Source organism: Propithecus coquereli, unplaced genomic scaffold (assembly GCF_000956105.1).
Source record: "Propithecus coquereli isolate 6110/MARCELLA unplaced genomic scaffold, Pcoq_1.0 Scaffold67, whole genome shotgun sequence".
NCBI lineage: Eukaryota > Metazoa > Chordata > Mammalia > Primates > Indriidae > Propithecus > Propithecus coquereli.
In genome coordinates this window covers 2,843,577-2,866,983 of record NW_012152729.1, presented here as the reverse complement: position 1 = coordinate 2,866,983, position 23,407 = coordinate 2,843,577, and the positions used below count along the sequence as shown (strand labels likewise).

Genomic DNA, 23,407 nt, shown 5'->3' with positions numbered 1-23,407 from the left:
CTATTAATACATTTCAGTCTCATCCATTTGGAGTTAGCATTTGTATGTGGTGTGAAGTAAGGGTCAAACTTCATTCTTTGCATGTGAATATCCACTTACCACAGTACCATTCATTGAAAAAAGACTATTCTTTTCCCCATTGAATTCCCTTGGCACCCTTGTCAAAAAATCAGTTAATCATGAATGTGAGGATTTATTTCTGGACTCTCAATTCTATAGCTTTGTAGTAAGTTTTGAAATCAGAAAGTGTGAATCCTGTGGTTTGCTCTTTTTCGAGAAGTTGTATTGAATCTGTGGATCGAGATGGCACCACACTTCCACTTCATGACACAGGACATCTTTTGATTTATTTAGGTCTTTTAATTTCTTCTAGCAATGTTTTAGTTTTCAGAATCCAAGTTTTATTAAATGCATTCATAAGCTTTTTTTATTTGATGCTGTTGTAAAGGAAATTATCTTAATTTCCTTTTTGGATTGTTCATCTCTAACATACACAGTACATTCATGTTTGTTTGTTTGTTTGTTTGTTTTTGAGACAGGGTCTCATACTGTTGTCCATGCTGGAGTGCAGTAGCTCAAACTCCTGGGCTCAAGTGATCCTCTTGCCTCAGCCTCCTGAGTAGCTGGGTGTATAGGCATGCACCACCATACCCAGCTAAATTTTTAATTTTCTGTAGAGTTGGGTCTTGCTATGGTGCCTATTAAACTCCTGGCCTCAAGCAATCCTCCCACCTTGGCCTCTCAAAGTGCTGGGATTACAGGAGTGACCCACCATGCCTAGTCTCATTTTTGTATCTTGATCTTGTATCCTGCAGCTTTGTTGAATCTATTTATTAGTCCTAAGGTTTTTGTTGGATTCCTTAGGACCTCCTATGTATGAATACAAGATCACATTTTTCACAAACAGTTTTCCTTCCTTTCCTAATTGCCCTGGCTAGAAGTGCCAGTACCAGTTGAATAGAAGGGGCAGAAGTAGACATGTTTGCTTAGTTCATGATCTGAAGGGAAAAAGCATTCAATCTTTTACCATTAAGTAGGATGTTTTGTGTTTTTTATACATGCCTTTTATCAGGTTGAGGAAGTTCCCTTCTGGTCTATATTTGTTGTTTTTATCATGGAAGGGTTTTGGATTTGTCAAATGCTTTTCCCATGTCTGTAACAATGATCATGTGGTTTTTATCCTTTATTGTATTTATAGGGTATATTACCTTAATTGATTTTTGGATGTTAAACCAACCTGTCAGGCTGGGCGTGGTGGCTCACGTCTGTAATCCTAGCAGAGGAGGCCAAGGGGGGCGGATCGTTTGAGCTCAGGAGTTTGAAACCAGCCTGAGCAGGAGTGAGACCCCGTTTCTACTAAAAATAAAGAAATTAATCAAAGAACTAAAAATATATAGAAAAAAATTAGCCGGGCATGGTGGCGCATGCCTGTAGTCCCAGCTACTTGGGAGGCTGAGGCAGGAGGATCGCTTGAGCCCAGGAGTTTGAGGGTGCTGTGAGCTAGGCTGATGCCACAGCACTCACTATAGCCCAGGGAAAAGAGTGAGACTGTGTCTCAAAAAAAAAAAAAAAAAAACCAACCTGTCACTTCTGGGATAAATCCTGCTTGGTAATGCCAGATTCAATTTGCTAGTATTTCACTCAGGATTTGTTTTGTGGGTCTGTATTCATAAGATATATTGGTCTGTAGTTTTCTTGTGATGTTTTGGTGTAACAGTATTGGTAGCCTCATAGGATGAGTTAGGAAGTATTCCCTTCTTTCCTAAATTTTAGAAGAGTCTGAAAAGATGTGGTATTAATTCTTCTTTAAGTACTTGGTAGAATTCAGCAGCAAAGCCATATGGGCTTGGGATTTCTTTGTGGAAAGTTTTTCCGTTAGTTTTGGAAGGGATTTTTAAAATGTTTCATGAATAGTTTTGTTTTTTGGTTTTTTTCTCAAGATGCAGTCTCACTCTGTCACCTCGTCATAGCTCACTGCAACCTTAAACTCCTAGGCACAAGCAGTCCTCCAGCCTCAGCCTCCCGAGTAGCTGGAACTATAGGCGTGTGCTACTGTGCCCAGCTACTTTTTTCTGTCTTTACTAGAGATGGGGTCTCACTCATGCTGGTCTCAAATTCCTGACCATCTTCCTGCCTCAGCCTCCCAGAGTGCTAGCATTACAGGCATGAGCCACCGCACCCAGCCTTCACTGACAGTACTCTGTTCTTTCCCTTTTGTCTAAAAATTGTGTAGTGGTGCAGTCATAGCTCACTGCAGCCTCAAACAATGCCTCCAGCATCAGCCTCTCAAGTGGCTAGGACTACTGGGGAGTGCCACCACACTGAGCTAATTGTTTTTATTTTTTTGTAGAGATGGGGTCTTGCTGTGTTGCTCAGGCTGGTGTAGAACTCCTGGCCTCAAGCAATCTTGCTGCCTTGGCCTCCCAAAGTGCCGGGATTATGGGTGTAAGCCACCATACTTGGTGGCCTCTTTTCATTCTCTTAACAGTATCTTTTGCAGATTAGAAGTTTTTAATTAAGTCCAGCTTATCAATTTTTTCATTCATGGATTGTGTTTATCTTTTTAGATCACCTGGATTTTCTCCTAAAAATTTTATAGTTTTGTGTTTAGGGCTAAGAACCATTTTGAGTTAATTTTTTATAAAAAGTGTAAAGCCTATTCTTTTTTGATTGAATTGTCAAAGATCAGTTGGCTGTATTTGTGGGGGTCTATTTCTGGGCTCTTTGTTCTATTCCATCTTTATAGGAAGTCTTAAAGGTAGGTAGTACCAGTTTTCAACTTCAGTATTGTGTTGGTGATCTGGGTGTTTTGCCTTTCTATATAAACTTGTAATCAGTTTGTCAGTATCTAACTTGCTGGGATTTTAATTGGGATTACATTGAATCTGTAGATAAGGTTGAGAACAATTGACACCTTAATGTCTTCCTCCCCATGAACATGAAATATCTATTTGTGTTTGGAGGCAAGGACTTGCTCTGTCAACCAGGCTATAGTACAGTGGCCCAATCGTAGCTCACTGTGTTCTCTAACTCCTGGGCTCAAGTGATCCTCAGCCTCCCGAGGAGCTAGGACTACAGGCATGTACCACCACTTCCAGCTAACTTTAAAAAAAATTTTTTTTGTGAGATCTGGTCTTGAACTCCTGACTTCAAGTAATCTTCCCAAAGTGCTGGGATTATAAGCGTGAGCCACTGTACCTGCCCTCTCCATTTATTTACATCATCTTTGATTTCTTTCAAAGTTTTATTGTTTTCCTCAGAGATCCTGTACATATTTTTTAGATTTATACGGTTTTGATATAAATGGCATTGTAGTTTTAATTTTAGATTTCAATAGTTCAACTGACTCTTGTATATTAACCTTATGTCCTGCAACCTTGGTGTAATTGCTTATTAGTTCCAGGAGTTGTCTTGGGGTTTCTTTTGTCTAGTGGGTAGAATTTTCTATATAATCTGCAAAGACAGGTCAAAGAATTCTACAGTCAAATGCCTAAACAGCATGAATTTTTAAGGTAAAACTCAAGTTTGTTTTTGCTGTGCATCTTTTACTAGGGACAACCCCCTCTCAATCACCCAGAAGCAGTGCTCACTAGCTTCTATTAGAAGTTCTTTGGCTGAAAAGTTTGAAATGCAGTTACCTATCCACTTTTCCTTACAGGAGCATATTTTCTCTCTGAAGTTAGTGATAATTTCCTACTAATCAAATTGTATCTTTTTTATAGGCATAGCCTCCTGCGAACATGGAAGAGCCCATGGGAAATTGGGGCCTGGTCTGTCCAGCCCAGAATCTTGTCTGAATGTGACACCAGGGGTCATTTTATAAGAAAACAATGGCATCTACTTTAGTAATCTTGCTTTGAAATATAAAAGCCAACAGCATACCTTTTGGAGAGGTATAAGTTTCTGCTCATCAGTGAGCATAAATTCCTGACAATACGGTAATTACTTTTGATCTCTGCTCTGTCTGTGGTCCTAGGTTGGTTCATTCTGGCTCTGGATGCCGATCGCCCTCACTTGGATCTGACCTTACGTTTGCTACCAGGACAGGCTCTCGGCAGGGCATTGAGATGCATCTCTTCAGGGTGGAGACACATCGAGATCTGTCAACCTGGACCCGGATACTTGTTCAGGGTTGCCATGCTGCTGCTGAGCTGATCAAGGAAGTCTCCCTAGGTAGAGATGCTGACATTTCATTTCTAACAGTAATTAAATGGAACTGTTACACTGTCGTGTGCTGCATAACTTCTTGGTCAATGACAGACCACACCTATCAGTGGTCCCATAAGACTACAATATTGTATTTTTACTGCACCTTTTTTATGTTTAGATGCCCAGATATTACTATATTGAATACTATAGGCACGTGTAACACAATGGTAATATGCTGGACCCATTTGTAGCTTAGGAGCAATAGGGTCTACCACACAGCCTAGGTGTAGAGTAGGCTAATACCATCTAGGTTTGTGTAAAGTACTCTATGATCACACAATGACAAAACTGCCTAATGATGCACTTCTCAGAATGTATCCCTGGTAAGTGACATGACTGACTTCGAGTACCTGACTGTACTTTAAACCCATTATCCTATGCGCCAGACTTAAAATGCACTAAAATATAGCAGCTAGAAGTGATGATGAAGGACTCATTTACCAAGTATTAGATACGTTGACTCTCTAGTTAAGAAGTTTTGGAATCTAAGTTATGGATAGACATCCTTATGGCTATAGAAAAATAAAGGATTTGCATCAGAATTTCTCTCCAAAAGTTTGCCCAACACTGAAATAAGCATCTAAGGGAGAAATAAGCTTGGTGGTCTCCATTGTGGAAGCGCCCTCTTGTGGCTAGTCTTTATGCATTTGTATCATTTCATATATATGTAAAGATATTTCCAAATTGCTTTTCGTTTCAGACTATTTAAAATGAAGGCACAGTTACCAAAATGGTTTCATTTACCTTGACTATCTTGGTTTACTTAATTTTGATCCCCTGATTTCCATGTATTTTATAAACCTGGTTTTATGAAATTTATATAAAAAATGTTTCAACAACAGCAAGTCTTGTGAATTACCTTTCTTTCTGTTGCTTTTGGAAAGTAAAGGATCGCCATGGCTTTAGGTCATCTAACACAGAGACAGTGGGGTTTCTTTAATGTCAAAATGACAACTATTTAGAACTTGCCTGATATTTTCCTCACAACCACAATGATGATTCAAGCACTGACCAACAGGACCCTATCTTGAATTTTGACAAGAGACATCCACCTTGTCTGTCTCTCCACATTTTCTCTGGGGAGAGACAGAATTTGGTCACCACATTAAGGGCTACAGGATTCTGATCTTTGTCTTGGCCACAGACTGTGCTTTTTGTGATGCTCTCACAGCTCAGGCCAGCACTGTCATCGGGCCCTTCACTAGCATCTGGCCTGCGATTTTCAAGAATCTAGAGGCGGCAAGCATGATGGCTGTTTCCTGTAATCCTAGCACTCTGGGAGGCCAAGGCAGGAAGATCGCTTTTGAGCTCAGGAGTTCGAGACCAGAGTGAGACCCCAGCTCTAAAATAAATTTAAAGAAAGAATCCAAAGGCATATGCTTCCCAAAATGAAGAGTGCAACTTTAGTTTCATCTTTTTCTTTGGTGTCTAGCAGCTACCCAGTCCCATCGTGGTTTAAATATTATGGCTTGAGGAAAGGGAGAGTGAGGGCCAGCCAGTTCCATATAGTTTTTAATAGACAAAAGAAATACAGTCTTTGGTAGTTTTAAACTTTGTTCTGACAACTGTATGCAAGTCAACTGATGTACTTATTATTAATCACTCTGTATTTAGAGCTTTGCCAAATACATTAAACTAGCTAAAGGTAAACCACTTTGATGAGAGCCCTAATTCCTTTAAAACGTGTGCATGTGTATTCACATGTACACTTCGTATAGGATGCCTTAGTGTGCACATCCACACACACATGTACATACATAAGCCAGCATGTCATTCAGATGCATGTTACTACCCTCTATTACATTGTGGGAGATCCAGAAAGCCTTATTAAAACCATACTTGTTGCTTGTACCACCTATTCAGATGTTTGTGGCCTAAAATAAATCAGGAAATTGACCAAAAGACAAGCTGTATTTCTCATCTCTTACATGTTTTGGTTACAGTTTACCCATCTAGAAAAATTTCAGTGAATACCTACAAAATTTGACTACTGAATGCAATAAATGATCTTTATAATGTTCACTTAGTTTTAAACCTTTTTATATAGTTCTAGTAGAACTGGTCGGCAATCCTGGGACTTTTTCCTTCTTGCAAATATGAACTTCAAGATGAGTAGGCAGAAAACAGCCTCCTCAGGTATATAAAAGCATTTTCCATTTGTCACAGGAGTTGAAAATACATATACATTTATAGTTGCTTGTATTTAAGTATGCTTTAAAGGCTTATTTTCATCATACTAATTATTCAAGCCATTACAGTTTTTAAATTATATAAGAACTTCACAAAGGTACTTTCTATTTCTGTAGCTTTGGTAATAAGACAACGAAGGAACAATACATATAGGTAGGAATTACATTAATAAATATGTGGGCGGTGGTGAGGGCAACATACGTGACCTAAACATCTATACCCCCATAATATGCTGAAATAAAAAAACAATAAATATGCAGAAAATCAGAAGAAAAATGGATATTTTAAAGTATTTATAGTGTTAGAAATTCTCTTAAATCCCTTTTTACTCATTTATTTGGCAAATATTTGTTAGTGTATACTCTGTGCTTTTACTAGCTATATAATAAATAAGGTAGGCAGAGCCTCTGCCTTTACAGTAGGAAGGACAGAAACAGAAAGAATAATAGATATTGTGTCAGGGTTGTCATAAGGCATAAATGAGATAAGTATCATCTAAGCCTCACACAACCCTCTGAGGCAAATGTTACCACCTCCATTTTCAAGATATGGGTACTGGGGTTAATGTGTTGGGACTTGGATTGGGGCCTTTTCTGACTTCAAAACCAGAGCCCCTGCCTTGCCCTCGCTAGATGACCCATTCTTACGCCCAGATTACACTCCTGAAGGACATACAGGATCAGTCTCTCTTAATTCATTAAATCAATTTACTGAGTGTTTTAATATTTATCAGGTGTTATGCTTTATAATAAGAGAAATAAAAATAATTAAGACCTACTTCATGCTTTTCACCAAATAGCTATGAGAGAGTAACACAGTTTCGTGTTCTTCTTTGTAACCCTGGGTGGGACGGGCTGGGGTATCCTACACGCAGTCACCGGGAATGCCGCCCCAGCCTTTCTCTGACACAGGCCTGCGCAGTCAGGCCAGGTTGAACCAGAGAGACCTACTCCCTCCTGGGTTGCTCTGGGTGACACATGGTCCCATGGCTGCTAGAGGGACAGGCCAGGGAACTTGCTGGAAACACTGGAGCCCCCCAGAGACCTCCTACCAAGTAACTAGACCCAGAACAGCAGAAACAAGATTTGCAGCACAGAACTTCCTTGTCATTAGGTTCCTTGTCGTCCATCACACCCCGGTAACAACGGCACTTTCTCATTTAAAAAGACATAACAAAGTAGGTAACATAGGTTGTATTCACTATTATTTACTTGGTGTAATACTGGTTGATTAGTTAATGAGCTGTTTCTCCTCCTAGCTTTATTAACTTTCTTTACTATTAGGCAGCCCCTTAAAAAAAAAAAAAACTTTCTGAGATAGAGTCTCACTCTGTCCCCTGGGCTAGAGTGCCATGGTGTCAGCCTAGCTGACAGCAACCTCAAACTCCTGGGCTCAAGCAATCCTCCTGCCTCAGCCTTCCGAGTAGCTGGGAGTACAGGTGTGAGCCACTGTGCCTGACTAAAATTATTTTTAATGTATGTCATTACACTCAACAACATTGCCATGGTCTGAAAAAGCCAGTGTCCCCTCCACTTAAGAGTTTGAGAAGCAGCAGACAGAGCAGTAGAAGGAAAACCAGGAGTGCTGGGGACGGGAAGGGCCATGGAAGCCAAAGGAAGAGTATTTCAAGGAGAGGAATGGTCCGTAGGTCCGATGTAGCAGTTGGAGTGATTTAGGCTGATATAGATCATACCCACTAAAACTAGATAAATATTAAAGTAGTATCTTACATAAAAGAGCAAGAAAGAAAGGAGGGGGGCTTCTCTTCCCAATCATAGTTCTTTCCAATCTGATTGAGCCAGTTTGGTTCATATGCTCACTCTGGACTGTAACAATCGCCAGGGGAAAGCCATGCTCTGATCCACCCAGAAACTCATTTAAATTGAAACACATAAGGACAGAATAGAAACCTGAATAAAGTTGGGGTTCAGCTACACAGGGAGAATGCAGAAATAGAAGCGGGGTACTCAGCCAATGATTAGTACTACAAATGAGGCTGAAGCAGGTGGGATGTAGCAACATGGAGGTAATTGGTGCCCCTGGAGAGGGGCGCTTACTAGTGGTGGTAGCAGCACATTGCAGAGGGCTGAGGCGTGAACAGAGGTGAAGCAACGGCAAACCGAGCGTGCACAGCTCTTTCAGTAAGTTTTGCTCTGATGAGGAGAGAAAGGAGTGGTAGTTGGAGGAAGGTAAGGAGTTGAGTAGTGGCATGTCTTTTAATAATGAGAGAGACTTGAACATTTTAAAAAGTTAATGGGAGGGATCTGATTTACAGGGAGGCGTTGAAAAAGCAAGAGGAAGGAGGAGTAATCAGTCATGTACGGCTCCTAGGAAGGCATGGGTGGATGCGATCCAAGCACAGGTAGAGGGGTCAGCCTTGGCCTGGGAAAAGGACAGAAGGGACACAGGAGAGGATGGGGGCAGAGGGACAGCCCCATCTCAGCTGCTGAAGAGGCCATTGCCTTTTCCCCCGAGTAATTTCTTCCATAAACACCCCTGGCTTTTCCTCCAACCCTAACTCCTAGTATAATTATAGGCCGCTTTTACATTGTTTGGATTTTTAACGTTACATTATGCTTGTAATCAGGAAAAACAATTTTCATTTTTTACCTAAGGAGCCATCAGTCCCATACACCAAAACCATCACTATAAAGAATTTACAATGTAATATGACAGAAGCTGGGAGAAGTATTAGAATTTTAGCCTAAGGAATTCCTGTGATGTCTAGGAGCAAAAATAGTGGATTGTGCTGGGGCCCAAATATTGGCCCTGGTGTCTCAATTCCAATGTTCCATAGTTACCCAATTAAGTTATCATCATCAGGAATTATACCCCAAATCGAATATTAATATCAGTGGTTCCTATTAATTAATATCGGTGTGCCTATTGCACCATGGAAACACCTGGAGAACTTTAGAATATCCATGGGCAAGCTCTGCCTCCACAGCTTCTAATTCAGTTGGCTAGGGCATGAAAAGTTTTAACTAACAAATGTCCATTTAAAATAAATGAATATATATATACACAACTCTGAATATACTAAACCATTGAGCTGTACACTTGAAATGGGTGAACTGACTGATGGTATGTGAATTCTATCTCAATAAAGCAATTTTTAAAATGAGTATAATTTAAAAACTTAAAAAGAAAACAAAAAATATAATAATTGAAACTTTAAAGGTGAAACCAGAGAATTGGGAAGTGCAGATTATTCACGATACAGGGAAATTCTCATCAGAGTACTTTGTTTGGAACGATCGGTCTTAGATGAGCAATTCCTGATCTTCGGTGGTCTGTCGCACGCAGGCCTCGCCCCTCCACACCTCCTACTCGCGCCTGATCACTGCCTTGTCCCTACTCCTGCCCCACGTTACAGGTGGTTAACAGAGTAGGCCTCAAGGATGAGATGACTCTAAGAGATGAGGATGTCTACTCTGCATAATGTTTAGTAATAATTTTCCTAACAGCCCTGAAAGTTTATTTGAGTTTTTAGATGAGTTAAAATGCATATATAACTAATTCTGACATACAGTACACACTGAAAGTAGCTATTGTTGTTATAATTTTCATTTTTATTTAAGACCCAACTGAAATAGCACCTCCATCGAGTCTTTTCCACTTCCCTGGAGTTACTGTTTCCCCTTCCTTTTCCCTCCACACCATTTTGTCCAGCTGTCTGTTACAGCGCTCCACCCCACTTGTCCCCATTTCCTTTTCTTTCTCACTTGTCTGAACAGAAACGATTTTTTATTCAGCTCTGTATCACCCCAGCACCTAACACTGTCTGGCAACAAGTGCTCCAAACAATTTTTTTTCAGTATGCACTGGTTGTCATTACCTGTCTTCCCTGCTGCCCTGTGGGAGCACAGAGTTCAAGAAGTAAGAATACCTGAATTAGGGCCAGGTGCGGTGGCTCATGCCTGTAATCCTAGCACTCTGGGAAGCCGAGGTGGGAGGATGACTTGAGCTCAGGAGTTCCAGACCACCCTGCGCAAGAGCGAGACCCTGTCTCTACTAAACATAGAAAAATTAGCCGGGCATGGTGGCACATACCCATAGTCACAGCTACTCAGGAGGCTGAGGCAGGAGGATCACTTGAGCCCAGGAGTTTGAGGTTGTAGTGAGCTATGATAGTGCCACTGCACTCTAGCCTGAGTGACAGAGTGAGAGACTCTGTCTCAACAACAAAATGAATAAATGAATTAATGAACAAGCAAACTAGAGAACTAAGACCTAATTCACAATTCCACTAGACAGTCTTCATGTATATTTTCTGATTATTCTGGGTCCAGGCTAATAATGAAGTTGCTTCCCTTATCTTCAGCTCTGCCCACCAACGTGAACCCACACTGTACTCGACACAAAAGGAACACAAAGCACCCACTGCGGAGCCCAGCGATGAGTGTTTTGTGTATCTCTCTCCCTTGATTATCTCAAAAACAGTGTTTCTCTTTTAAACTTCAATATCTGCTATTGTGCTGCTATTGTGTGTCTTTGTATATTTCTAGTAACAACCCTGTTAAGCAAAAATCAATACATTCAATTTTTTACTGACTTATGTATAAGTTTGGGTAGACAGTGGATTTATAGCCATGTGAAAGTGTTCTAGTTGAATCAAGACATAATAAGCCCCCTGCAACCACTCAGACCTTTGCTAATAAGCCCCAGATTGTCCCATCAGGAAAAGGCCATTTCTCACAGGTGCCTGCCCTACCCCCACCCCCCCCCCACACACACATAGTTGTTAAATCAGAGTCAAAGGCTGGTTTCCCTTTGGTTCCTTACTCCTAAGACCCTCTGCAGGTGAGGTGGGCGGTGTCAGGCACTTAATCCCCCACTGAATGTTCAGAGAGAAACCGCTTAACCAGTTCTATTTGGCACAGCATTTTTCTGACCAGGTCCTGCTCTCATTCAAAAGCATCCGGTTTATTAATTACAAGTTTTAAACTAAACTCAATATCTAGACCTAAACACATTCAGTATGATCGCTACTTCTTTTCCAGGTTGAGGTAATCATAAACAAGATGCTGTTTCTAAAGTAAAATACACAGACACATATACACGCTGACATTTGCTCTGCTTTCCGTCCCTCCTAAGAGGAAACAACCTGAAACAGAACACTCCAGAAATCCATTATACAACAAGCTTGTTGGGGGTTACTGGCTTGCCGTGACTGCCTGATCTCACTCCACTGGTGGCACCTGCAGCAGGGACGCTCACCCACCTGCATCGTGCCTTCTCCAGCGCGTGCTGCAAGGACTTGCTCTTTGAGCTTTGCTTTTCTGGACCGAACTGATCCCTCTCTTCAGACATCAATACCCTTGACTATGGTATAGCTTTAGTCATGTTAATAGAATTGATTTTTTTTTTTTTTTTTTTTTTGAGACAGAGTCTCACTGTGTTGCCCGGATTAGAGTGCCGTGGCGTCAGCCTAGCTCACAGCAACCTCACACTCCTGGGCTCAAGCGATCCTTCTGCCTCAGCCTCCCGAGTAGCTGGGACTACAGGCATGCGCCACCATGCCCGGCTAATTTTTTCTATGTATTTTTAGTTGTCCAATTAATTTCTTTCTATTTTTAGTAGAGACGGGGTCTCACTCTTGCTCAGGCTGGTTTCGAACTCCTGAGCTCAAACAATCCGCCCGCCTCGGCCTCCCAGAGAGCTAGGATTACAGGCATGAGCCACCACACCCAGCCTAGAATTGATCTCTCTTGAAAACTATACCTGGTTGCTTTGATTGAGATCTGGCTATTCTTCCAAACCCCTCAGCCACTCAGATTACTGTGTTGGATTACTCCTACAGGTAGTTAATTTTGTCTGTGTTTACCCCCAATATTCCTTTCCTGAGGGTAACTATTAAATAACATTCAAAGTCCATTGTCCAAAACTCTCTTCTTTGAGTAGTGCTGAGAGGGACACGGATAATATTTAACAATTACTCTTTTTTGCTATTTCCTAAACACACCAGCTGCCGTAACTAATTGAATGTTTTTGCATAAGCAAGTGAAAGAACCCTGGTCTGGGTATGTGATTTGCTTGTTCAGAAACCACTCATTCTGTTTAAAGTGATCAAGCATAGCTCAGCTCTGATCCTTAGGAGATTTTAAGTTCAGCTCACAGAAGGCTGTTAATTCCCAAGACTCAGAGGGTCTCTCGCTCGTAGCCCCTATATGAACAACAAAACTGTACCCAAATGTTAATGAAACAGGGACTTTACCAGTCTTGGTAGAAGGCATTTGCCAGTCTCGATGATCAAAATTTTTGTATCCTTTCAGTTTAGATGTGTCCTTTGAATTGTTTCTTTAATAAGACTGACTGTTTATCGGTTGGGCGCGGTGGCTCACGCCTGTAATCCTAGCACTCTGGGAGGCCGAGGGGGGCAGATTGTTTGAGCTCAGGAGTTCCAGACCACCCTGCGCAAGAGCGAGACCCTGTCTCTACTAAACAAGAAAAAATTAGCCGGGCATGGTGGCGCATGCCTGTAGTCCCAGCTACTCGGGAGGCTGAGGCAGGAGGATCGCTTGAGTCCAGGAGTTTGAGGTTGCTGTGAGCTAGGATGACGCCACGGCACTCTAGCCTGGGCAACACAGTGAGACTCTGTCTCAAAAAAAAGAAAAAAAAGACTGACTGACTTTTGCTGAGTATAGCCTTTAACTTTGATAAACATTATCTTTATCTTCTTCCCAAATACCAACCAAACTATGTCACTGCCCCTGAAAGGCATCACTGCTGCTGTTCCTTCTTGTCCAGTATCCTCCCCAGCCTATCCACTTTTACCTGTTCTTTAAGGCCTATCTGAATTCCCATCTCCTGCAGGAGACCTTTCCTTGACTTTGGCTTTATTCAGTTTGGTGTTTAGTCGTGTCCTGTACATTGTACCTTACACAGGGATTTCATGTTTACGCTGATGTGTGTATGAAGTCCTTGAGAGCAGGGACCATGCATGCCTCTGACTTCTCCAGTGCCACACACGGCCTACACACACTCGCCAGCACGAGCGTTCAATGGAGACTCAGTGAATTGAGCTAAATCAGAGATCAAGGAGAGTTATGGTCATTTCAGCGTCGTTTCAATCAAGATGTTAACCAAAACAGTGACCCAAAAGAAACTCAACTTTAGGAGTTTCCATGTAGGGTAGGCATCACACATACTCAAGAGATTCTTTTTCCTTTTCTTGAAGTCAGAAGAATCCTCTTCTATAATACTTGCTAACTTTACTAATGATGTGTTTTGCTCGTCTTCAACAGGCTGCATGTTAAACGGCCAAGAGGTTAGACTCACTATCCACTACGAAAATGGGTTCACTATCTCCAGGGAGAATGGAGGCTCCAGCAGCATATTGTACCGCTACCCCTTCGAAAGGCTGAAGATGTCTGCCGATGACGGCATCAGAAATCTGTATCTGGATTTTGGTGGTCCCGAGGGAGAACTGGTAAGAGTGTTTCTGGAAAACATCTTTATTCTAATAGGTATTCTCTTCCCTCCTCATCACTTCTTACCTCTTTTTAGAAAATTATGAGGCTGGGCACGGTGGCTCACGCGTGTAATCCTAGCACTCTGGGAGGCCGAGGCAGGAGCAGCTTGAGCTCAGGAGTTCGAGACCAGCCTAAGAGTGAGACCCCGTCTCTACTAAAAATAGAAAGAAATTGGCTGGACAACTAAAAATATATATATAAAAAAAAATTAGCCAGGCCTGGTGGCGCATGCCTGTAGTCCCAGCTACTGGGGAGGCTGAGGCAGTAGGATTGCCTGAGTCCAGAAGTTTGAGGTTGCTGTGAGCTAGGCTGACCCCACGGCACTCTAGCCCGGGCGACAGAGTGAGACTCTGTCTCAAAAAAAAAAAAAAAAAAAAGGAAAGAGAATTATGGACTGACATTCCATTTGGAGCCAGGGCATTTTCCTTCAGTTTCCAAGATGGCATTGGGTTTAGGTTCTTATTGTTGTTTTTCTTTCCCCACATTAGGAAACCATTCTCTTTTTAAAGTTTTGTTTGACTGTTAAAAATAGCCCTTATAAGAAACAGGGTTTTATCAAAAATAAATATAAAATACTAAAGCTGGCAAACTTTAATAAATTCTATCCATTGCTATTACCAGCAGTTTGTTGGAGTAAGAGTTGAGTAATAGAGTGACTTGGTTGCTACAGAAACTCTGATCAGAAAAAAAAAAATACATATCCACACAGCCATCATCCGTTTTTTGGGCTCCTTGTTCTTTAAAGGAAATATCAACAGGATGTCATGATTCCTCTTAGAGAGATCAGAGGAATATGTCATATATCAAAAATAATAAATTACGATAATGGAATAAAGTAGTAGCTTTTCTCTTTTATCAGTATTTAGCCAGCAGTTCAAGTCTTACCCATACATGAAATCTTATGTCTACTGACATAATCCCAATGGATGTAAATTTGGATATAGTCTTGAAATTTTAGAACTGAAAGAGATCTTAGAGATATTGTAGTTCAACCTCCAAATGAGAAAACTGCAGTTAAAAAATCTTATATTATTTATTTTTATTTTTTTAAGAGAGATGGGAATCTCACTATGTTGCCCAGGCTGGCCTTGAACTCCTGGGCTCAAGCAACCTTCCTGGCTCAGCCTTCCGAGTAGCTGCGACTATCGGCGTCAATAGTCCCAGGTTTCCATACCCAGCTCTGGAAATCTTATTTTTTATAGACAGAGTCTTGCTCTATCACCCAGGCCCAAGTGCAATGGTGCAATCGCAGCTCACTGCAACCTTAAACTCCTGGGCTCAAGGGATCCTCCCACCTCAGCTTCCCAACAGGCACATGCCTCCATGCCCAGCTGATTTTTTTTATTTTCAGTAAAGATGGGAGTCTGTGTTGCCCAGGCTGATCTCAAATTCCTGGCTTCAAGTGATCCTCCTCCTGCTTCACCTCCCAAAGTGCTGGGATTACAGGTGTGAGCCACTGCACCTGGCAGAAATTTTAAATGATGTACATACATAGGAGACTATGGGTAAGCCATGGTCCAGAGCTTTACAAAAGCCCGGGGCATTAATGAGAGTGAAATCCTTCTCTATTAAATTAGCCAGTTATTAATATCAGTTGCCATTTAGCAAGCAAGGTATTAGATTATTCCTGGCTATTTATATATTTTTAACCCGTTTTATTCCTGGCTATTTATATATTTTTAACCGCTGCTTCATATTTAGTTTTATACAAACTTTAGTGATGAAACTAGTGCTTTATAATATGTTACTAATAAGTTGTATTTTTCTTTAAAAGACATAGTTAGCTAAACTATGTCCTCTTCCTGGTCTCTGTTACCAGTGCCAAAGGCTGGCTACACACTGGCTGCTGTAGCCCCATCCCAAGGCTCCGGGTTCATCAGGTGGCAGCCGTTCACACTGGAGGCCTGTGCTTAGGACAATTTAACTGGCCTTCCTAACTAGCCTCCAGACTTGCATTCCCACCACAAACCTAACAAGGGGTGTCAAAAATCATGCCCTTAGACGGTCATGCTTCAGCTAAGTTTGCTGTGGTTCCCCCTAGGAATATAATTACAATTAATGGTCTCCAGATAGAATATTCCTCTTGAAATCCACTTTTTAGTTCTTTCTGCCAGGCATGGTGGAACCCAGTACACCACCTAATCGTGGATGTGAAACCTCACACCACTATCAAATTATGACACAGAAGAACCTTACTTCATAGTATACTTTTGTTTGTGGCTTTAAGCTCCCATGAGTTTCCATAGCTCTGGTACATTCTTTATCCAAGTTCTTTATCACATTTAAATGTGCTTGTTTGGCATCTTTATCATATTGCATTAATGTATTGATTGTATTAATTGTATTAATGAAATTATTAATAAAATCAATTAAATTATATTAAATTGTATTATATGATCATGTCCTCTCTCTACAGACCATGGACCTGCACTCTTGTCCGAAGCCGATCGTGTTTGTGTTGCACACGTTCTTGTCAGCCAAAGTCACTCGTATGGGACTGCTTGTCTGAGCAGCAAAAAAATCAGAGAAGAGCCTTGACTGTCACAAGAAGTATTTCCAACTCCAAAAAAAAAAAAAAAAGCACAAAAAGCAAGCTCTTTGCTGTCTGCTCTCTCCTCCAGCACAGTGCCTTCCCAAGGACCTGCAAATCACCGCTCAACCAGCCCCGTGTTTAAGGAAGAGCCTACCTTTCTCAGTCTACCTTGGCCAGACATTCTAGCACTCTAATAAGCTCCAAAATGAAGCTGGTGATTTATTGTCGTGTTTCATAATGTGGTAAATTTATAAGTAATTATGTTCATTTCCCCTGCTAAAAAGGATGGTTCGTTCTGTTTCCCTTTTTAGACATAATCTAATAGCCAAGAATTGTTTTCTTTTTCTTCTTCCTATAGGATTTGTTTGGAGCTTAGCCTTGATCTCTTGTTTAGGACGAGTCTCCCTTCCCAGGTGCTAGTTTGCAGCCTGTCGCTTCCTGGTCATTCCAGATAGGCAGTATGTCTTGGTGGAGTTTACTGTCCTCACTAGCTCCTTCCACCCTAGGAAGTCCGCGTCACCAAAGCGTTCTTCTATCTGTCCTGGCTGTCACTATATCCCACCCTGGCCATTCCCACCTTATCACGAGCTTTGCCACTCTTAAGTGCTATATTTAGGACTTAGAACTTGCAAAATTTGATTGCCTTGCCTTCCACTCCCTTTCTGGTGGTGACCACGTTGAAAAGCCAGTTGGAAACCACTGCTTTGAAAGAAAAGTTTTGCTTGGTTTAGTTTTTTCTGATTTATCTTGGTAGGAGCCAGGGAATGTTATAAAATTTATTTTAAAAGAAAATCCTCATTTTAGGCTAAGTCATTTTTTATTGCTTACCAAATGTGCCTTTGGTTAGGGTTAGCGGAGCTTTATTAGTCAGCATCTGAGTCACTGGATATCACTGCCATTCCAGGGAGATCATCTAGCCTAGTTTTGAGAAATAGTCTTGAGGTGGGTTTCCTCAATGGCATCTTTTCTAGTGGGCACATCTCTTTGAGGAAGATTAATCCCAAAGAGCCAGCTTGCTTGAAGAGTAGGCTTTGTGGGTAAAGCCCTCTCTTCAGCACAAACATCACGGCAGATTGCTTTGGGCTGTGCGAGCCATGCGGCGCCCTGGCCCTGGCCCTCTCCCTTTGTGGCAGCAGAGTGGCACGGACAAGCAGCCGCCAATTCTAGACTCAGTGTTGGCTTCATAACACATCCCACAGTGGGCAGGGTGACGAGACCGTGGAACCTGCATTTTGTTAAGCATTGCCAGCCAGATGTCATCCTGAGGACACAGTAGCAGTCAGATTGTCGATTTTGTGGTATTGAAGAATCACACTCAGTTTGTCTTTCCTAATTTTGAAGGAGGTAGATATCTGACAACAAAATAGTATACTATCTATGTAAACTGTCAAGACTAGCACAGTTCCTGGATCTGAAAGAAAAGGTAATATTGATTTGGATGTTTATGCTCTCTGAAGAGAGCTCTAGGAGTGTTCTCATTTACTAGATTTGTCCCGACTGCCAGAGGAGGACGTGAGCACTGTGGGGTGGAGGGGTGGCACTCCGCAAGGGGCGGGGAGAGAAGAGACACACCTGTATATGCAAACGGAAGCCTACGGTTTCAGTGCAGACTGGCCGGTGGGGAGAGGCGGAATGTGAAAGGACAGACTGGTGAGCAGGGAGAGTCCTCGTGGGACATCGTAACCTCATCGTCCTCCCCTGCACGAGCCAGTCCTCCTTCCACGTGTACAGTGAGACCAGCACTAGGCAGAGGCTGGGGGAGATGCCTGTTCTTGCCCCAGCTTCATCTCAGTGAAGTTCCAAAAATGAATTATCTGATCCACTTAAAACTGGAACTTAAAATCTAGTCAAGAGTGTCTTTCAAGAGCTTTTTATGTTTTGAAAATTCATAAACCTAAAGATTGGTTCCATCCGAGATAAATTTTCAATTCAGGGAAGGAAAAAATGTCTTGAAGGTCCAGCTATGATTTCTAGAAGCAGAATTTTAACACATAGTACCCTCAGATAAGACATTCGGACACTCTGCAGTGAAAGCAATAATGTGAGATGTTGAACCATGTGTTCAGGGACTTCAGTGGCAAAGCCATTTGCTGGAGGTTTTCCGTGTTACTATGAAAGGCTAAGTCACTGAGATTTGCAGGGGAACTTCTGAGCCACCCTGCTCATTAGTGACATGAAGATCTGTAAAGTAGGTGTGACCACAAATGTGAGCAGGAGAGGCAGGGCATGTGTGCATTTCAGCTCGCTTTGCTTGGGTGTAAACTGTCGTGTATAGCACTGAGATCCGTAGGGTTTTTAATAATATCTTTTGAGTCAGGATGTGAAATGAAAGTATACGGGAGATTTCCTTTGTCCACTAGCTGCCCCAAGAGCAAGAGCCTGTAAGCCACTTGTTTGACGTTAACAGTTTTCCAATCATGGGTAACCATGAAGTGTGTCTGTGGGATTTTCAAACCACAATGGGACACCTTGATAAATACATATTAAATATTTTGTATTTAGATGCCAAAATATGGCAAGTCATTTTTAAGTCAAAATGGGCATTTTTAATATTTCACCTTTTATAGAACTAGCTAACTTTTCATTTTGCATTAGGATAATTGAGAGTGCCGTGGGCTTGTGTGTGTAGAATGGAAAGGAAACTGCACGTGAGTGCCCCCAATTCAGACGGCCCATTTCCTGTGCCCCCAGACCTGGGGCTTGGACATTTTCTCCACATTCCACACAGACACCTGTGAGTACCCAGTTGGTGTGTGACAAGTCCTCCTCGCTCCCTAAAACTTCTCTCCATAAAAAGAAATAGACAGGAACACAAGAAAAAAGGCTAGGTTTTCTTTTTCTGAAAAAGGTAAGTCCCTTTCCTGAAGTCATCAAATGAACCTACCCTGGAAATTAGTATCTAATATTTTATATGAAGAAGTACTTAAATGTATGTTTATGCAGTATTTATTAGATAGCTGTAACTGTAAACTCACCTACCAGGTAGATAAGAGTTTCAGGTTGAATAACTGGAACACGTATAGGCAATCGAAATGCTACTTTAAATTTCCTTCACCTATTTTAAAGCCATGTTTTCACCCCTTTTAGGCTAGAAAAAGTCTAATCGTGCCCGTTTTTATCATCTGTACTCTCACAAACATTGTTCCTGAAAATTATTGCATGCAGGAGAGATTATTTCTTATATTTTCTTAAGTAGAAAAATATAAACAACAAATGGCTAACGTTGTTACTGATTGTTTTCTTAATTTATCCTCCTAAGCAGAATGGTAAAGATTTTTCCAGCTGAAAAATGCACTTAGCTGATAACCCAGAATTTATTCTTGCAGGGGGAGGGGGGCAAAAATTAAGCTGTGTGGAATCTGGACAAGATTATGTTTCTCTCAGAAACAGGTTTTGCTGTAAATGGTTTTGATGGACAAAAGTGTGAGAAAAGGTTATGATAGTTTTGTTTCTTTTAATTTTGTGAGAAACTCCGGGTCTTCTTGCTTAACTTATATGCATGTAGATATATTTGTTTTCAAAGCCATGGAAGAATCTCTGTTCATTTTTTAATGAAAATTACCTTTTATGCTGCTATGCAAATTCTATTGAAAGCCCTACCTGCTTAGAGTTAAACATTTTTGAAACTTTCAGGGAAGACCTGTAGACTCACGCACTTTCTGCTTTTTTCTATGTTATCTTGGACACTTATGCTGAATTATGTTCTTATTTTCACTGGTTATAAGGTATTGATTGTACATAATATTTAAACTATCCAAATATCCAGCATACATTTCCATGTGGCTGCCATCGGCTGTTGATGCCACGAATGAAATGGCTGCTTAGAAAGCCAAAGGTCTTTTTTCAATCCCTAATAAAGTAAAATGCCAGATATCTTTGATCTTGAAGCAAATTGCTCCAATTAGATCAAATATCTATGTGATGAGAAGAGACATTTAAATTTGGGATTCTGCTTAAACTTTAAGTTGAATTTGACTATAGTCATTCTTTTTCCATATCTCTATCAGGTATGATATTATATGCCAGATATATATCATATATTATATTCTACTTTGAGTTTGGAAATCATTTTCAGTTACATTTCAGTTGTTGGGGCTTTTCTTTTTCCCACTGAAAATGAAAGTATAGGAATCTGCCATCACCTGACATTCTCTTTCTGTGCCCTTACTTTAATCGCCTGGTAATCTAGAATTATTTTGACTTTCCACATCCTGTCTTTAAAAACCAATAGTAGCCATCCACCTTCCCCCACTTAAGCTGTGTCTTTCACTGTGCTGGAAACATACTCAGTAAATGTTGCTGACGGTTCTGAAATAATTATGTTGTATATCAGGATGATGTATTTGAGCAATATAGTTATTCCTATGTTGTAATGATGTTAAGTGGAATTTATTTTACACCAGTAACACTCTGCTTAAGTGGCTGATTTGAAACCCCATCTCTTAAAAAAAAAAAATCTGGCAGATCAGTGATACCAGTTTGTCCTCTTAAAGGATAGATATTTCCAGTTAAGGGTAAGGCACATAAAGCACATCTGCTTTCTTGTCTCTCCGACACTAGCTCAACTGCCAACTACAGTGGTTATTATGTATTAACTTGAAAGACTGTTTTAACTAGATCTTCTGTTTCACAACATAAATTTGAGTTTAATCTCTTGCCACCTCTATTCTTCCTTCCCACTGTGAGTGACTGAACTGAAGCATATTCAGTTTTAGAAGTGAATCCACATTTAATATAATGCATAAATATGCATTTTGAAAATTATTGTCTGCTTTCCAACGAACATTTGATTGTATTCAACAGAAATCTACCATATAAGCCATAATCCTTGAATTGCCCTTTTTAAAATAGATTGGTTAAAGCCACAGACATCTAACAGAGAAATGATACTTCATTATATTGTAAGCTTAGGAATCCTGGTTATATTTCTGAGTCCTGCAAGTACCTTTCTCAGTTTTGGGCTAGAGTGCAGCAGCAGCATCATCATAGCTCACTGCAGCCTTGAACTCCTAGACTTCAGGAATCCTCCTCCTCAGCCTCCTGAGTAGCTGGGACTACAGGCACACGCCACCATGCCCAGCTAATTTTCTTCATTTTTTTAGAGACAGGGTCTCGCTATGTTTCTCAGGGTCAGTAATCTTAACCTCCAGGCCACTGACACCTGCTTTTTAGTTGTCACCTCTTCCAAAACCATAGAAGTCTCTTATGAGTACACAAAAGGTTCTTTGGTTACCTGGAGGAACTCTGAAATGGCAAGGCTAATTAATGACATATTAATTCATGTATTCTTTCATCTAATTAACGTTCATTAACGTTATTCTGTAGTTCTGCACCAGGCATTCCAAAGGGTCCAAAAGAAAGTTCCTGCCCTCAAGTAGCAGGAACTTTCTCAGTCACACCATGCCATCTGTTTACCAATCAGCAGTTAAGTACCACTTCATATTGTTAACCAAAGGATAAAATTTACAATTCTGCTTATCTAGATCTGGCCAACTGGAAAATGTTTAAAGGCATGCTCAGGCTTTCATCCACACAAATGTGAAAGGACTTTAAACGTCAGTTTGGGAAAGACAGAATGCAATATCCTTAGCAAGATACATCACAACAAACAAGAATTAAGCTGTTGCCCAAAGTGGATCAATGGAAAGTCTTTGTTAAAAAATGCTTCTTTTAACTATGACCAGCAAAGCTGAATGCATATTTCATCAACCCTGTAAGTTTTGCTAACCCACTCATTTCCACACTTACACCATTTAAGCATCTCTTTGCTGGAAGTCTTTACACACGTGGGAGATGGAGCATTTCTCCCCTAATGATAGATCATAATGAAGATGTTTAAAACTTTGCAAAATTCCACTTTTTCTGGAATACTCTGGCATTAAAACTCAGTGAAAAGGGCACCTAAAGAAAATAAGAGGTTGATTGAATTTTTCCGTAAGTTTCACACAGTAGCAGTCCCGTTTTATCCAGCTTGCCTTCATCACTAGGGTCACCTTTTCAGGCAACGTTCCTAGACACGCTCGGAAAGTAGCTAAGCTATCTGTGACTGGAATGAAATAGGGGACATAATCACATAGGCTCCTTCCCGTTTGTTTTCCAGTGTCCTGGAATTGTGCACAAAAATTCGGGCATGCCTACAGGGTCTTGGTCTTTATTTCAAACCTGCCCTTTGACAATCAGGTGCTAATGATTGTTTATTACTGAAACCAGCATACTTAAGTATTGTGTCTGCTCCTCCTAGGTTGGAAGAAGTCCTTTCCTTCTATCTTGGTCCTGTTAATGAGGGTGTGACATCTTTTCACCTGTTTTGTGAATTAATAGAATTTCGGGAGAGGAAATTATTTAAACTAAGTTTCGGGCTTGGTACAGTCATCATTCTTGGTGATACTGTTCTCACCTTGTAGCAAATCTGCCCTTATCATAACAACCGGTTTCAGATTTTTTCCTCCACTATAAGGACTCAAGTGTTATGTTTACAATCTGTTGGATGAGTTCAGCATTATGAGACCTTGGTACCCAAAGAATCTGTTTCCTTTTTGGTACCAGACCTGAGGTTTTTTTTTAGAAGATAATGTGGAAAACCACTACCTATTGAAGGCCTATTTTGGCTAACCTTTGCAGACTCTGATTATACCCACTTATATGTATTCTTTCCCATACTGCTTTCATTTTTGCTAATTATAAAGACTTAAAAAGCTTAAATAATACTTCTACAAATAATTTAAAGGATGTGATAGTCTGGGTTTTTTCTTCTTTTTAGAACAGTGTATTTAAAGAAGACTTTTTAAGTCTTATTTAAAATTTAAGTCTCAAATTTTCTGGATACCAAATCAAAAACCCACGACATGAAACAGGGCAGTATTTGTGTTCTTAATTTTTAAAGAAGCTTTATGTATACTCTATAAATATAGATGCATAGACAACACTTCCCCTTGAGTTGCATATCAACATATAGCATTGTACATTACAATGAAAATTTGTAACTTAAGGGTATTATATA

General features: G+C 40.7%; 1 protein-coding gene across 1 annotated transcript in view; it reads left to right on the top strand.

Moving 5' to 3' along the window:
* The window catches only part of SNTB2 (syntrophin, beta 2 (dystrophin-associated protein A1, 59kDa, basic component 2)), an 87,486-nt gene extending 70,869 nt beyond the window's left edge, over positions 1-16,617 (top strand). The window contains exons 5-7 of the mRNA XM_012660584.1: positions 3,977-4,173; positions 13,647-13,831; positions 16,291-16,617. Coding sequence (XP_012516038.1) covers positions 3,977-4,173; positions 13,647-13,831; positions 16,291-16,383 — 475 coding nt within the window. The 3' untranslated portion in view covers positions 16,384-16,617. The remainder of the gene's footprint in view (positions 1-3,976; positions 4,174-13,646; positions 13,832-16,290) is intronic.
* The last annotated feature ends 6,790 nt before the right edge of the window (positions 16,618-23,407 follow it).